The following is a 17,997-nucleotide window of genomic DNA, read 5'->3' on the forward strand; positions in this document are numbered from 1 at the left end:
GAATAGTTACCTTTGGGAGTGGGCTTTTCAGTTCTGAATCTGAGCATGTGCTATTAAAAAAAAAAAAGATAAAAGGCCTATCATGATTCTGCAGCACATATTTCTAAAGGACATTGGGATTAGTCATTTGTAAATAATGAAATCTTAATACTTATTTCCTAGAATCAGGTTATTAGTTCTAAAAAAACTCCCTGGGCTAAACCCACTTAAGATGATTTTGTTTCTTCCGTTCCCACTGAAACAGTCTTTACAGGAGGATTTTACTGAATATTCTACCTGGAAGAAAATGAAAAATCGTATTTTCTTTATACCATATTTACCGATTTGGGGATTAATGAAAATTCTTCTCATACCTTATAATTAATTTGTAACTCTACTACTGAAGAGAAGAATAAAAAGGCCAACAATTTTACATGTTTCTGACTTTGGTGGATTAAAAAAAAGACATTTGTGGGTAATTTTATTAAGATATGAAATTACTTGGTATTATTTATTCAATGTTCAAGGACTGCACTATTCACACTACACCTTAAAATTTTCAGTTATCAGGGTTTTAGGAAAAAGCATGTAATATCATCACAACTTTAACCTCAACAGTAATAAATTTCAGGGCTAGGGTTTTACATACACTGACCTGGCAAATATTTTTAACTATAACCTGAATTGTCCTTCAGCCATAAATTAAAATCACTTAGCTTTTTTATGCACGTAAATTAACATAAATTATGCACATAAAATACTTTTCAGATGCCAAGTGAAAGAGCTTTCTTCTTGCTCAGTAGTCTTTATATAATATTGTAGAGCAACTCCCATAAACCCACAACTACTTGATATCACCTTGCAACACACTTCGTTTAAGTTTGTATCTTCCTAAAATTAAGACATCTGGCTAAAATATTTACCAAAAATCCATTCATTAGTATAAGAACCTTTAAAATTATTTCCTTGAGAACCAAAAATCAAATTCGTGACATTCCTTATTTAAAAACTGCTCATTATACTTCTTTATAAAAATAACTTTAATAAAGAATCAAAGGCAAAAGTAAAATTCTGGATTTTACCCCAATGCCTTCCAAAAGTTGCCTATGATTAGAATTTTGTTACAAAGACTTTCCTAATATCAAATCTCTGATCAATTCCCTAAACCATTCTATTCTAACACACTAAATTTTTTTAAGTACTAAGATTTCAGAGGATTCACTACAAAATGATAAATTGACCAGCTAATATTTTACTACTTATGAGCAAGTATAAATGCATCTTAAAAAGCAATCAGAATACTACTCTAGGCCTTTAAGTAGGTCCAACTACTTTTCAACAGTTGGTATAAAAAGTAGAAAGTTAAAAATCAGCAAATGGAAGATCAAAGTTTATTTACTACCTGCATACAAAAACATATTGCACATCAAACAACCAAAATCAAAAAAAAAAAAAAAAAGGGAAAAAAAAGAAAAAGGGGGAAAAAAGAAAAGGAAAAGATACTCTACTGAAGACTAACATGTAGTTTATACAGAATAAACCTTCTGGAAATTGATCTTTTCAGTAGTTCAGGTTATGTCTGAATGGACATGACTAATTCAGCTTAGTGTTTTAACTAAAGCTATGTTTGATTTTTTAAATACTGTACACTTTAATAAATAAACCAAACAAAGCCTCAATGTAGAACAGTCACTGCCAATATCACCCAGTGTCCCTGCAGATGAGAATTTAACAAATGTATTCCAGTGGCCTGCAGATTTTCCTCTACATACAGCATTTTAAAAACACATTAAAACAGACCAGTTTCCAGACTAAACTAATGAAGAAATTACAATTCAGTGCAAAATATCTTAGACTGCATTTCACTCTAGTTTTCCTCAGGTGAAGAAGTGGTTGCATATTATTAAAAATGTAACAAAAGCAGCTAATGCTTTCATAAAGAATATTCCCTTAGGGATCCCACCCCCCACCCACCTCCCCCCATCTCTGCCATATTTTGAAAACAAAATAACATTTCCTATAGCCAGCAACTTTTTTTAATGTTACATATACTATTCTCAAGGCACATCTGATGATATATTTTATAACACAGTAGGTGTCAAAGTATGTTTAACATATGATTTCTTCAGGATCCCTCCCCTTTCTGAATTCCAAATGGAGGAACTGAAAGTGCGATGTAAAGACTGGCGATCCATATTCTATCTTTGGCAAGCTTGTACAAGCACTATTGTAAAATGTAATGTAAAAGAACTGTAAACTAGGAACTTCTTCAGTTTATGAAACACCATTCAGGACTGCTGCTTCTTGAGTATTTTCTTCTTTTAAGGTATTAATCTTTTCTTCTCCTGGAGTACGCTGTAGCTTAGAAATTTCATCGCCAGAAGCACTAGTTGGGCCATTTATTGCCTTTTCTGAAGGACCATGCTCTTCAATCACATCTTTTGCCTGCCAAAGGGAGACAACTTTTTCAACTTCTTTATAAATGAAATCTATAGCTGAGGAGGACAATAGCTACATAAACATTAATTAGCTAATAAATAATTTTAGTTTTCACATACCACAATGGATCAAAGAATTAAAACATTCTTAAAATTCAAAACAAATACCAATGTACTCCACCTCTCTGGGCTTTTCAACTCTTTATCTCTAGTATCTAGCGGTGCATAAACCACAGGAAGAATCTGTACCTGTTTACTGAAAACTTGCACCTAATTTCATTTTAACCACTGGAAAGCTCACCATATAAAAGATATAAACATTAATACCCTAAGTAACGCAAATAACCACCTACTTACTCACCTTTTTTTTGGAACTCACATTTACATATCAAATCCCTTAAAATATTTAAAAGAATTGAAACTTAAAGGTCTTTATCCACCACTGAGAAGAGGTATATTCAGCCTATTGTTCCCCAAATTAAGGCAACAGTCTCTATGCCCAGTATCTTTGGGCAGACTGAATTTTACGAATGCTATTTAGAGTTCTAAATGAAAAGTATTTCAGGCTCAAGCATGCATATCTTCAGTTACCTGGGGCCAAAAACAAAATCAAGAGTAGTCTTTAACTAAAATATTACTGGTCTAATTGGGGAAACAAGTGATCATACAAGTAAGTTAAGAAGTGAAAATAAAACTAAACCATACCGAAAACAAAAACAAAAACACCAAAACCTACAGGTTAAATTCTCCTTACCATTTCTTTCTTGTTTTTAGCCAAAGTTTCCCTTGGGAGGTTTCTTTGTCTGCTCTGAGACTCAGCTCTAGAAATATAATCTGCAACTGTGACTGTTGAAGATGAGAAAAAAATTACAGGTGTTGAAAAAGTACTTCTAAAGTTTATTTATGGATAAAGAGTAATTTTACTTTTAAAATAAATTAATGGTGGGTTACCCAATTCAAAATTTTCTTAAGCTGGGTACCACCTCCAACCAAAAACTAACCCTGAAAAATGTGCCTGTGGTTTAGTGCTGACTACAGAAGATTTCAAGCTGGAGAGGCAAGGAAGCCTAGATTAAAGTCCTCTTCAACAAGAGTCCAGCCATTTGCTTCTGGTTAGTCTACAGTTGTGGGGTAAGTCTGACATAGAAATCCACAACCAAGAATAGAGAATGCAGCATTGTAAGCCCAGTGTTTGCACTTATCAGTGGGGGAAAAAATGGGGCAAACTGGGTCAAATCGTGGTGTAGCATGCTTCAATTTGAAATTTTCATCAAAGATGTAAAAGATTTACTCAGAAATTAGTTGTTCTGGTTTTTTTTTTTTTAACATTTTCTTTAAAAGCACAGTAAGATATCCAAGTGTATTTTATGGTTCCTTTTTCACATTTCACACTAGAAACCATTCTGAGTAATCTAAAAAAACTGCAAGCAAACTAAAGATGACAGAACACCAACCTAAAAATGTGGCCATTGATCACGGTGGGAAAAGGTCCACCATTAATTCAGTAACCACTCCCTTTCCCCATCTTGCCAATCTTTCAAGCGACTGACTGAAAAGGTGTTTGTGTTTACAATGGCAGTAGGGATACAGGGAAAAGACTAACGCAAAGGCGAAAAGACTAACCCACACTAACACCCTACTGCCAACCCAACTGCAACAAACTACCTCTGGTCTGCTAGTACACTGGACTGGCCTCACACTGCAGAACTTTCTCTTCAAGGACCTGCAACTTAGAATTCACTGATTTGAAGAAATATCAAAATAATCACCCTCTTCCTTTCAAAGTATTTACTTTCCCTCAGAAACTGATGAAGGAAAATCCCTGATTATGTGGAATACGGTGTACTTTAAATTATGGAAGCAGGTAAATTACGAAAGAATTAAAACTCGGGTAAATTTAGAATTTAAAGTCACTATGTACAGGAAGAGCTAGTCCATCAGGTTCAAATTATATGAAAATAAATCATTTTAATATAATAAAAAGCTGGATTGTATTTACAATTCATTTTTCTTAATCATGAATTAACATGCTAACACCTTTCTTTATAAGATCCAAGAACTTTCTAGAACTTTCAAGAACTTTCTAAAATTATACTGTTTACCAAGAAAGGATTCTGATATAGATAGAACTATTAAAATGAATCTTTTTAAATCCCAAGGAAACAACTTAATTCAGAACTAATACACATCTTTAGAAACACCGCTAAATAAAGATGTTTCATGTCTAAAACTGTCTCTTTCCCTCCAAATTATAAGAAACTCAATGTACTCATTTTGGAGCTTTATAAATGGTCATTTAAATTCACTGTAAATAAATTTATAAATACATTTAATAATAGTTTCCAAAATTGGGGAGAGGGATACTATCAAATCCACTTCATCATTATATCTACATACACAGAAGCAAAAGCATCCTATTCTAGTTTGGAGAGCACCTTAATGAATTCATTCTGTTTCCATGGTTGAGCCCTCAGTGACACCTGGAAGAACTCAGCTACCTGGAAACCCTGATGCATAGACATGCATACTGCTAAATTTGAACACGTGACAATTCTTAGAACTCTTCATCCACTATGTACAGAGAATAGTATACTTTGATACAGTTTATCAATTAATAGGCACTTAGCTGGAAAGGTAAAAATTTATCAGTGCCCCTCCCCTACCAAAGGGAGGTAAAACTAAAAATAACCTCAGTTAATTCAAAGAAAAACCTGTTTATAGCCAGTCTTTAAAATAAAAGCCACTTAAAAGTTCAAAACAGATTAATAAGTATTTACAATATCTAGAAAAAAACTGAGGCAATTTGTGCAGCATAATTTGGACTCTAGAATTTAAGGGCTCCAAAGTTAATCCACTGGACACCAGTATACTGTCATTCTTTTCTTAGTAAAGAATACTCACTGCTTAATTTATACTAAGGGCAACAAGAAATTCTGAGCAAATATTTGTTTATTTCAGAGAATGTTGACATTAACTTTGGATAGAAGCTGCCTTCGTAGAACTCCTTCCAGGGGCAAAGGAGAAAATGATGTGCTTTTTCCACCTATTGTGTGTGTGTGTGTGTGTGCGCGCGTGTGTGTGTTCGTTTGGGGGGCAGGGGGCACGCTGAGAAAGGCAATGAGTTCTAAAGAGGAAATTAGTACTTCCGAAGAACAGAGTAAAATAGGAATAAATGCAGTAAAGAACACAAATCATTGCTTAATTATTTAAAACTCTAAATTACTCAAGTTTCAATTAATACCATGCAGAAATCTCTTCCTCTTCTTTATCAAAGGTTTTACGTTATTCCCTTTATGTCCTTTGACTTAGTAATGAACCACCATCCACCTAGTTAATAAATTATGTTGTAATTTATTCTATCTCAAGCCCAACCTACTAACAGCTTAAATTTCCTTATTTGTAAAGTACAGCCAAAAAGTGTACACACTGCTATGCCAGCTTCAAAAAACAAAATAAATACAATCTCTTCATCTAAAAGATATTTCTAACACTAAAGAGAGAGAAAAGAAGAGAAAACAGTAACATTTCCTGGAACCTATTTTGACAATATTTAATTCCTTTTAAATTTACAACTATCTTTAAAACATCAACTTTTTTTCCCCCAAGAATGGAAACTAATACCCTTAACCAGTTTTCTCAAATGTCTCCACAACCACTAAACTTAAAATTCTAAATAAAGATACTGGAATTTACATTCTTTATTTGGGGAAAACACAAGAATTTGCTTTGGAAAGAATGCAAAATTGATTAGTTTAAAAGGGGTTTATTTCTGGTGCACACAGTTTCTTCATTGTAAATATACATGTGATTCTCCATACAAAGGAAATGGAATTATGTTCAAGATAGTATAGACACAGCAAACAAGTTTCTTTGAAGTTACTAAAAATTATATCTACTTAAATTAACATTCTAAAACTAAGTAAGTACTATTAATTTGAATAGTTAGTAGGTGTAAGGGAAAAGGCATCACACTACAATAAACAAAAACATAACATGCATTCCTCTTACTAGGAAAAAGACACTTTCAAGTATTTTTTTCATTTATACTTTTTTTTTAAACTGTGGGTATGAGAAACCCCACAAAAATGAGGTGCTGAACCCAGTTATAGCAAGCAGGCACCATGCAAAAGCTGCCCAGTTTTGCCAATCAACCTCAATCACAATCTACAACATAGTTCCTGGGATGGCAGGCCCCAACTCAAGAATGCAGAATCTGCCAAGTGGACAAAATAACGGTATTCTCAACAGTATTTCCATGTAAAAAAATTGAGACACAACATTAGTTCAATTAGACGGGTTTACTACACATTTACGGTGTGAAGGAAGAATGCATTTTCTTAAGAGTAGTAGTCGTATTAGTTGAGTAAACAATTTATGCAATGCACATCTTGAATGTATATGCACAGGTGTACATGTAAGTATAATATATTTAGAAAGCAGACACATGACATTTTTTTTTCATGCTTGTAACCTGGTGTTGGCAACAGGTCCACGCAAGTTACCTGGCTGTCTATCTTCTGCCTGACCCCTGAAACGACGCCTGCGGCTACGATTGCGTCGCTGGGGTTTTTTTTCACTATCATCTGTAATTGCAAAGTTCACCATGAACTATTCTGACAAAAACAAAGCAAAAAACAAAGCAAAAAAAATAAAAAAACAAAAAACTTCTTTCCTTCAAAGATTTAAAGAAGGGAAAAGAACCTTTTAATTAAACAGGAAAAATAAAACAATACACATTACTCACAGGAAAAATACTTTTGTAGTTTAAAACATTCCTACTACATTAAATATGGAATTATCATCCAGAAATTAAGAGGGTTTTAACTCTTGATTAAACAAACTCTAAGACTTAATTACCATCATTCAGGAATAAAGTTTTCCTTTTTTTTACCAAAGTTAATGACATTTTAGCCCTCTGGAAATCAATTCCTACTCAGTATACACACCTTCATTAGTGTCATTTATAACATTTAAAGAGGCAAACTGAAAGCCCAATTTTGGTTTAGAACAGTAAGAGTATTAAGTGCCTTGCAGTTTGAATATTTGTATTGAAGGGCACTTTAATAAACCCTCCCAGTTTCAAATTATTTGGCTATACAAATCTGAGAACTAGACATTTAAGACAGACACAAAGCCATCTACCTCGTCTGAAGTAAACACTAGGAAAAATTCAACTTGTGAATTGCATATGTTTGGGATTTTTTTTTAAAAAAAGCTTCATACATTAACAATATTATACAATAATATGTATCTTTTCCCTAAGTGCTTACATACCTAGCCCATTTTCATTAACTGAAGCTGTATCAGATTCAGTCATCCCATCCATCAGAACAGCATCTTCATCAGTCCTTCGTCTACGAGACCGCCTACGACGGTTAGTACTGTGATGAGATTCGCTGGCATCAGTGTCTGCAGTCTGATCTGATTCTGTATTATCAAGTAAGCTGTATGGATTGCTGTCTGGATCTTTGAGCACTATATGCATGTCAGAGGCAAGAAATATTTGTTTAAGAGAGCTGCAGTTATTAGGAATACTCCGACCTATATTGAACTATATCAATTAATGATAAGAAACTTCAATTTTCCCCAGGTAAAAATATACCCTCTCTGTCTTCAGATAAAATGTTTTCTGTATCACTATTTTACCTGAAAAACAACAAATATAAAAACCTTTAAATGGCAATGAAATATTAAAACAGAAGAAGGGCAGACAACTTGGCTTTCTACCATTTCTCTTTGACTTGTTTTGAAAACGTTATTAGGAACTAGTATATTATTACATGCTACTTTTTACATTCACATTCCTAGCTAATCCTGCCCAGAGGCTAGAGAAATAAAAATGAAAACAAATATTCAGCTAAAATGAATCAATTCCACGAAACAGCTTTTTGTCTCCATAACTGAGTTCAATGTGGTTGCTGCTTCTTTGTGCCAATGTTAATGAACTATTTCCAAATAATACTCAACACCTGCACTCCATGACATAATAGAAATCTCTTACTATGAACTGAAGCAAGCAAAACAAGTCTACACAAAAAAGCATACTAAAAAATTTGAAATTCTAACTGGTTATAGGAAAATGTGGAAATGAATGTTGAGTAGTACTCCCATCTCCAGAAAGAAAGAGTGAAGGTGGAGTAAGGTGGGGTGAGGGTGGGAAAGGAAAGGTTTTAAGATATAATTTATAAGAAAAAAAAATACCCATCTTACCTATGTGCATTTATTGCTTCCATCAATCAAATTATAGAAGAAATTCACCTAATCACGATTTTTCCTTTCTAAGTTTCCTTTGGTAACAGCTAGCAAGCTAGCATCTTTGCAAAAGACACTAAGTTTATCCATTAATCATAAACACTAGGTAAAGTACATTTACTTTGTAATTCAGCATACTATAATTTTATAAACCTTGATAAGAGTGAACAATATACTAAAATATAAAAAACTATTTCCCTGGAAGTCTGTAAACTGAACTTTGGGACTTGAAGAATATCACTAGAACTAGAGAGTACTTTAAAGTCCCGTAAAAGGTGTGATTTGATCCAGCCTTTTTTAAAAATTTATTAAGAGTGGTTTTATTAAAAGTTGCCATACAATAATATGCTATGGATCTAGTCCATGGATCCCTGACAATTCTCAATTCTCCCCCCAGCCCATTATACTAAGCAAGAACATTCTGAATATTCTAGCTAAACTTTCACTGAGAAACACTCTATAGTGCTTTTCCTTATGTTGCTATGTGTATGTGTGTGTATATATATATTCTACTATTTTCCTCAGTTAAAAGAGAAACTTCCAAAAATGAGTGGCCCTGGTAAATGAATTAACGTATATGAAATTATACTGTTTACCAAGAAAGGATTCTGACATAGTATATAAAAGACTACCAGAACTGATGGAAGATTTGCCACCACGTGGTCCACCACGACCTCGACCCCCTGAAACACTTCTGCCTCTTCCTCCTGGGCGTCTCCTGCTGTCACGCTGATGCCGGCTCTCTCGGTCATCTTCTCCCGCCAATGACCAATCACTTAGCTCGTCTTTACGCTCAGATTCAGTTTCAGATGGGTTAGACAGCTCAGAGTTTGTACCTTGGGAAAGAAGAAAACATAAGCCAACTATATTTCTATTAAAGAAAAAAGTGAAATTTTTCAACATTATTTCCTGCTAATCACTGTTTAACCCTACTGATTGGCTGCTCCAAAGAAAGAGAAATAAAAATGTTAATGAATTTGAAATTTATTAACTAAGAAATAATTGAATGTTAATATTGTATACTAGTAATAAAGTATTTACCTAGTCAGATAGATTAAAAATTGAACTGTTTGGATGCGCAGAAACATGGCCAATAGAATTTTGCAAAGAACATACAAAACGTTACACATATACAATATGAAAATGCACTTAATATAGGGAAATATTTTTTAAATTTTGCCCATTTTTAGGTTTTTAACAAATTGTTAGTATTGGGTTGGCCAAACAGTTCATTTGGTTTTAAGTAAAAATAAAAGACACATTTTTCATTTTCACCAAGAATTTTATTGCACAATGCATTCACTAAGCAAACGAACTGTTTGGCAACCCAATATAATAAGAAATAACCACTATCCAATATTTAAAAGCAAATTTAATCATATTTAGAAGAATGAGTACTTTATCTGCATACTGTATTCTACCATTATTTCACTGATTCTAGGCAGCACCTTTTTTTCACATTTAACATCTCTGAAATAAGAATATTTCTTATAATTGATGGTCTCATGAACTGGGAGTGTATTTTTAGTAGCTCTACATAAAATTATGTTTTTCGCACAATAATGTCTTAAGTTTGAAGAATACAGCGTTTGAAATCACTGAACAAATTTTAGGTTACTCTAAGAAAAGACAGCTTCAACCTGACAATCAATGGAGTTGAAGCCATTATCAGTGAAACAAAACTTCAGCATGACTTTAAAAGTTTATGGACTTTTTCTAACATCCCAATGGCCAAATTCAATAGTGACCTTTTAAAAATGTAAACACTGCAAAGATTCTATGAAAGCTTACATCATTATTATTATAACACAATTAATGTGTCAAATTTATATGACCCAATCACTATCATACTCATTCCCACTTCTATTCTTTGTTAGTTCTGGGATGGCATTTTTTCATCCTTTCCTCTTAGCATAGAGGTATCCTATGCTTTTCAAAAGTTCGTTTTACACCTTTTTTTTTTTCCCTGGCTGCATTGGGTCTTTGTTGCTGTGCACGGGCTTTCTCTGGTTGCAGCGAGCAGGGGCTACTCTTCATTGCAGTGCGTGGACTTCTCATTACAGTGGCTTCTCCTGTTGTGGAGCACAGGCTCTAGGCACGCGGGCTTCAGCAGTTGTGGCACGTGAGCTCTAGAGCGCAGGCTCAGTAGTTGTGGCACACGGGCTTCTTTGCTCCGCGGCATGTGGGATGTCTCTGGACCAGGGCTCAAACCCATGTCCCCTGCATTGGCAGGCGGATTCTTAACCACTGCGCCACCAGGGAAGCCCATTTTACACCGTTTTGCTTTTACAAAAGACCTCCACAAATACCTGTTTTCGCTAACCAAAAGAAATCAAAGAGGATTTCTGCTTTAGGAAAAAAAGGCATGAAGAGAAAATAGCCTTCGGCATTTGCTTTGCAGCAAGCCATTTATAGAGGCAGCAAGCACCCCAAACAGTGACAGCAGCACACCCCAGCTCCTTCCTCAGGAACTAAACTCAGCATCAAGCCAACATAGTTTTGAACTGTGTCGGTGAGCATCTGTGCTTTATCTCACGTTATTTTGTGCATCTATTAGCAAGATGTGTCCTAAGGTAATTGCTTCTTCACTTTATGCCATTTCAGCTTACAAAAGGTTTCACAGGAAAACTCTACTTTCTGATAGTGTGGGAAACCTATACATGCAAATCTATCTCCTTAAGGGCCCAGTTCAATGTCTGTAGCTTCCAACCAATATAACTAAAAACAGACCTCTCCCCTTATTTCCTTAATGTGTATCTATCATGAAGTACTGTCATGTGTTGTTTTCTATTTTCTCCAGTGTGGATTTACTTCCCACTTGGTCTACAATATAATAAAGGGGAGAGCTCTGTCTTATATCTCTAAATGCCCCCAGAAGCCCAGCAACATGCATATCAATTTTCTCTTGAGATGTGAATTTGCTGCATGATTTTGAAGTTCCTATGCTGAACTCCCAAATAAGAAAGATAAACTAGAAATACACTATATTAACTCCATAGTCGTTTAATGATAAAAGCAAAACACAAGAGCTCTTCAGATACACAAAATGCTACATACTAAAGTACAGGGATTAAAACGTAAAGTTTAAAAACAAGCCTACCAACTTCCTTTCTCCTTTAAAGATAAGTCTTCTATCATCTTTTTTTCTCCATATGCCATTAAATATAGATATAGCTAGTCATTATATAAGAATGGATACGTCAGACATACATTTTAAGAAAAATATAGCACGCTTCTAGTAGTGACATTCGAATCTTTGTTAAGAAATGAGTCTCATAGTAGAGAATGAATTAAAACACTTATTTTTCCAAATGACAAAAAAGAACTTTGTTAACTGATGTCATGGTCTGGTGGAATAAGGGTAGTTTATCATTTCATGAGTAGCTAAAAAAACAAAACAAAACAATCAAAAAAAACCTTGGAATGTATCAGAACTTTGGGATTTATTTACAAAGCTATATATCCTGCCTGAAAACATTACCAAAATTTGAAGTTAGATGAGTATCTCATTTTTTAACAGAAGTTCCTTTCAAATTACCTTTAGAAATACAGTGTAGTATTTAACTCAGTATCATAAGCAAACAAATTTTCTTAGGTTTAACCTAAATCTAATACTCAAGATACTCAAAGAGGGTGTCTAAATCATAAATAGATTTCAGTAGATAAAGACAGCTATTAAGGTCAAAAACAAAAAAAGCTAATGAACTGGCTAGTGTTCCACTTCCTTCATATTAAACATTTCTGAGATGGCATAAGGAACTCTGCAGATGTAATTAAGGTTAAGGATATTGAGGTGGGAGGATTATCCTAGATCATCCAGGTAAGGCCAAATTAATCACATGGATCTTTAAAAAGTAGAGAACCATTCTCAACTACAGAGAACCAGAGATGGCAGCATAAGGACTCTCTGTAATTACTGGCTTTATCAGACGGAGGAAGCGGTCAATAAGCCAAGGAACAGAGATTGTCTCTATAAGCTGGAAGTGTCAAAGGAACAAATTTTTCCCTAGAGCCTCCAAAAGGAAATACAGACATGCCAACACTTAGATTTTAGCCCAATGACACTCATGTCAGATTTCTGACCTACAGAACTATGAGATAATAGTATTGTAAAAGCCTCTGAAATTATGATTTGTTGCATAATCAACAGAAAAATACTGTTAAAATCATTGCAATCATTCCAATCTCAATTCTGTAAAATATAATTTCATGAATCCAAAAAGTCAGGGTGGGGGGAGGCTTTATAAATGATCCATGAAACCAGTTCAATTTGTAATGGCTCCAACAAATAAAAAGACCTGTTTTTAACAGAATTTTAACTCATATTTTCCCCTAAAACTTCTAAAATCACCTTATGAAGATGGTTCACATCCTTTTAAACTATAGATTTTTTTTTTTTTTGCGGTAAGCGGGCCTCTCACTGTTGTGGCCTCTCCCGTTGTGGAGCACAGGCTCCGGACGCACAGGCTCAGCGGTCATGGCTCATGGGCCTAGCCGCTCCGTGGCATGTGGGATCTTCCCGAACCGGGGCACGAACCCATGTCCCCTGCATCTGCAGGCGGACTCTTAACCACTGCGCCACCAGGGAAGCCCCTGTTCACATCCTTTTAAATGAACACATATGCTGAACTTAATATTAACAGCTAAAGCCCCACATTTTATCAAATCCAACATTAAGTCATATTTTGTGTGCCATTTAAAGAAAATGCTGCCAATTAAAGTTGTAAGACATCATCCATTGTAACACATATAACTTCAGAGATGTTAAATTCTTATACAGCTTATATATATATATATATATTCACCACCTAAAAAACCTTCTGCTATTAACTGAACAAGAACATCTACAACCAAATTCAAATAATTTTTATTTCTCTGGAGCCTACTTTAAGTTCAACAGCTATTTCAAGAAATACAATGTTACTAGTTGGCAAAGATTCAGAGGTAAGAGTGCCATCTACTGAACAATCTGCATAGCTTTCTTCAATCCAAATGATATTTCTCCACCATTCTCATTTATTTCTGTCAACAAAAGCATTTTGCCAAAGAGTGACCTCTCATCAATAAGTGGACTTCCCAGAGGCTTATAAAATTGTTCAATGAATTCATCAACCAAAAAACCAAATCTGATTATTTGTACTAGTAATTTGTACCTCTAAAATCATTCAATATGTACTTAATTTCTATTTAACTACTGATTGTCTTTTGTATTAAATGTGCTTTCAGGATTTTAATAGTTCTCAATTCTCAGTCCTTCACATACTGAACACAGTAACTAGAATTCTTCTTTTCAGGCTTCAATACAGGGTTAACCTTAAAATAATGAAAAAAGGGGAAGGGAAACTTGACCATCCAACTCTACAACAAATGAAAAACAGTACAAATCTAATATAACTCTGGCATCATCAGATGATCCTTTGGTTAAACACGAAATGTGGAAGTGGAATCTGCACACTGTAAAGCTTTCATGTATTTGTTTTCCCTAAATGCCTTCTATTCTGGAAAAGGTTTATGAAACTTTTTCCCAAAGCAGTTAGGATGAGCATAGGGGAGTAGAGAAGAGAGAAGAGAAGAGAGAAGGAAAGAGAGAAGGGAAGAAAAAAATCAGGTCACTGCTAAGATCCAAGTCCAAATGCAGAAAAATGGAACAACTCCAAAGTTGAAGACAAACTGAGAAATTTAGGATTAGAGAATTGCTGACAATCACGATCCACTGGTTCCTTCCTATATAGGTTAAGCCCCATCCTCTCAGTGAAACACATTTTAAAAAATGTTCATTTATAAAATGTTAACTAGGTTCTAACTTTTAAAGCTCTCATATTATTGAAATGCTGTATTTCACAAAATAATTCCAGATGTGAGATATTAATATTCAAAACTGCCAAATGAACCAATATAGTATATTTTAAAAACCAGTACAGATTTGCTATATGTAATCATGGCACAGTGATAAGCATATTTTTTCATTTTTACTTTTCCTAGAGGGTAGGCAAAAGATAAATCCTAGTAATATCACCACCATCACTAGGTTTTTATTGGAAAATATATATAATTGTACAGGGAAAATACCTGAGAAAACAAGTTGCATATATATTTATTCTAAATATTTAGAACAAACATGATCATGAGCTATAAACTTAACAAAAACATGTTTCATTTCATTACACACAAACCTTTTACTTGAACACTATAAACCTTTTACTGTCATTAATATAAAGCATGCTGTCACTATCAAAACATGTACCTCAGAACTATCTCCTGCCCTCAAAGCCAAGATAAAGTGATGAACTAAACAATAATAAGCAGGACTTCCCCGGTGGCACAGTGGTTAAGAATCCGCCTGTCAATGCAGGGACACGGGTACGAACCCTGGTCTGGGAAGACCCCACATGCCACGGAGCAACTAATCCCACGCACCAAAACTACTGAGCCTGCTGCGCTCTAGAGCCCACAAGCCACAAGTACTGAGCCCGTGCGCCACAACTACTGAAGCCCACACGCCTAGAGCCCATGCTCCGCAACAAGAGAAGCCACCACAATGAGAAGCCTGCGCACCACAATGAAAAGCAGCCCCCGCTCGCTGCAACTAGAAAAAAGCCCACGCACAGCAATGAAGACCCAACGCAGCCATATAAATAAATAAATAAATAAAATGAAATAAAAAATAAATCCTAAAAACAACCCAAAAACAATAATAAGCAAAATGTATTGGACCACCGAAACCACTACCAAAAAAAAAAATTTTTTTTTTACCATAACCGGAGGTGTAATTAGGGCCCCGACGACCTCTGCCTCTTCCACTATAAGACCTAGAACCTTGTACAGAAGAGACGGTACTTTCATCAGTGGCATATCCTTTCTCTTTTTCAGGCCCTCTGGTGGAAGAAGGTCTGAAACCCATACCAATCTGTCGTAGCTGTTCATCAATCTGCAGGCGTTCCATTCTTAGCTGTTCTACTTCCTATAACCAAAACAAAAAAGGATAAATCTTACATGTGTTTGTCTTCTTAAAGCCCAGAGCTTGAGCTATATTCCAGTCCTACAAATGAAAGAAGCTTGTGATCTTGGGCAGTTATTCAGCAAAGTATAACTGTATTCCTAGTGAACACAACTTACAAGGTCATTTGCTAATTCAATTCACCAAGCATTTACAAATGCCTTAGCATCATGTGCCAACCATGCTAAGTGCTACAGGTATGCAAAATAAAAAGACAATGACTCTTCTCCTTCAAGGGAATGTTTACACACAAGCATTAGAATAATCTAGGGGATGTTCAACAGACAAGTGCTGAAATAACCTAGTTAAACAGCTAATAATTACATAAAATTACCAGATCTAGCCTTCCAGGAGTAAAAACTCTGCTAAATGAGGTAAGGTACCATTTATGACAGGTACTATTAATAACCTACTTTCCTATCAAAATAATGACACTTGAGTTGTGACCTAGATGAACTGGCAGACTTGGTCATTCAGAGAATGAGGTCATTACAGGATGTGAAGGTAAGGTGTCTAGAGAAAGCTCTTGGCTAAAAGGCAGAGTATTGGAAAGATGAGTTTTAAAAAAAGGAATGACATTATCAGGGGTGCTTTCAAAATATTAACACAGCAGCCAACGATATGAGTGACTAAAAGGAAACCATAACTAGAGACAGAGCAGTTGAGATACTATAAACAAGAAAAAAGCAGCAGGAATAAGAAGAGTAGAAAATGACAATTCCAACTTATACGGAATTTCTTTTCTAAAACCTTTTCTCTTTATTCATCAACCCAGACAGACTATATTAAAAACAATGGTTAAGGATTATCAACTGATATCTATGGGGGTAGTACACATGATTCAGAGAATATCAGTTACCAAGAAAGCCCACCTTCATTCCTGGTTCTGTGTCCTATCTGCATCAAACACAAGAGTGACCATGTCTTAAACAGTACGGAAAGAAATGTAAAAGTACAGAGGGAAAGAGAAAAAATGTACACGAGGCCAATCATTTTACTACAGCAAAGGACTTTTAATATTCTCACGCAGAAAGAAAGGGCAAATATGAAGCTGAATTAACAAAAATATTTAAAGACTTAAAATTTATTACAAATATAAAGTTAAACGTGTGGAGCAACATGATATGAACACTATACAAACCTTTAGATAAGCAATATGATACTCTAAAAGAACTTGCACATTTCCAATGCTTTCTTTAGTGCCAACAAATACAAATGGAACCATCCCCTGTAAGAAAACACAACATCCTCAGTATTTAATATTTATGTTTTCTAATTTCTAATTCAATCTAATCTTTTAAGTATATAAACCAACTTTTAAAGAAATTTACCATCAAACTGGCATGAATTTTCAGACTAGATATATCACTTTAGTAGTGCTTTCCTTAAAAACGTAATAAAACCCATTAGCCAGGTTATCCCTATATTATGTGCTCAGATAGCAAAACTTTCAACATGTATGTAATGGAAGGAGTACTTCGTGATCATTAATAGAAGCATCATCTACAGACTCTCAATATTTACACAATGTAAAGAAATTACTGATATGGGCAAGTAGTCACCAGTTATTAAAACAAATGAAAGGATTAACCCAGACCTGGTTTACTTAGCTGAATTTCAAAAGAGGAAGGTTTAAAAAAGTGAGGAGGAGAGTAAGATAATTTTTTTTTCCTTTATAGAAGTAAACTTCCAGCTTCCTACTGGCTAAGAGCAATGAACAGATCCTAAGTAAACACCCAATCACAGTGTCTTTCCTCATTTTCTTAATTTTACAGAATAGTTCCTAACAGTTATCTAAACAAACTGGCTTAACTTTGGATTCTAAATATGGAATTAAGTGTGGCTTAACTTTTTATTCTATGTAAGAAACTACTATGTGACTTATTTTCAAAATAATTTTTTTTTTTTTTTTTTGTGGTACGCGGGCCCCTCACTGTTGTGGCCTCTCCCGTTGCGGAGCACAGGCTCCGGACGCGCAGGCTCAGCTGCCATGGCTCACGGGGCCCAGCCGCTCCGCAGTGTGTGGGATCTTCCCGGACCGGGGCACGAACCCGTGTCCCCTGCATCGGCAGGCGGACTCCCAACCACTGCGCCACCAGGGAAGCCCCAAAATAATTTTTTAAAAATTTAATTGAATTTTAGTATGGGAGATCAAAAAGAAGAAATGGACCAGGGCAGGTGCTAAGGCTACAGTACAGAGCACAGCTATCATGGAGCTTAAAGCGAGTGACTATAAGGAAGTAATTACAACTAGGAAGGCATGAAACAAGGGACTCTAACTTAAGCTTATTAGGAAGTGAGAAAGTCTTGACAGTGTCCTCAAAAATTCAC

The 17,997-nt window shown here is 35.0% G+C and overlaps 1 protein-coding gene across 5 annotated transcripts in view; it reads right to left on the minus strand.

The window, feature by feature from the left end:
- Positions 1–1,992: 1,992 nt before the first annotated feature.
- Positions 1,993–17,997, minus strand: part of FXR1 (FMR1 autosomal homolog 1) — a 56,648-nt gene continuing 40,643 nt past the window's right edge. Inside the window, exons 11-18 of one of the 5 annotated variants that reach the window (XM_060011072.1) lie at positions 16,808–16,894; positions 15,573–15,630; positions 15,423–15,485; positions 9,302–9,505; positions 7,692–7,892; positions 6,920–7,000; positions 3,172–3,263; positions 1,993–2,424 (exon numbers count right to left, since the gene is read on the minus strand). In XM_060011072.1, the coding sequence (XP_059867055.1) occupies positions 2,254–2,424; positions 3,172–3,263; positions 6,920–7,000; positions 7,692–7,892; positions 9,302–9,505; positions 15,423–15,485; positions 15,573–15,630; positions 16,808–16,894 (957 nt within the window). In that variant the 3' untranslated portion in view covers positions 1,993–2,253. Of the gene's footprint in view, positions 2,425–3,171; positions 3,264–6,919; positions 7,001–7,691; positions 7,893–9,301; positions 9,506–15,422; positions 15,631–16,807; positions 16,895–17,997 lie in introns of all 5 variants that reach the window. The other 4 variants (XM_060011070.1, XM_060011073.1, XM_060011071.1 and 1 more) reach the window with 4 other exon arrangements.

The sequence above is a fragment of the Delphinus delphis genome, chromosome 4 (assembly GCF_949987515.2).
Source record: "Delphinus delphis chromosome 4, mDelDel1.2, whole genome shotgun sequence".
Classification (NCBI taxonomy): domain Eukaryota; kingdom Metazoa; phylum Chordata; class Mammalia; order Artiodactyla; family Delphinidae; genus Delphinus; species Delphinus delphis.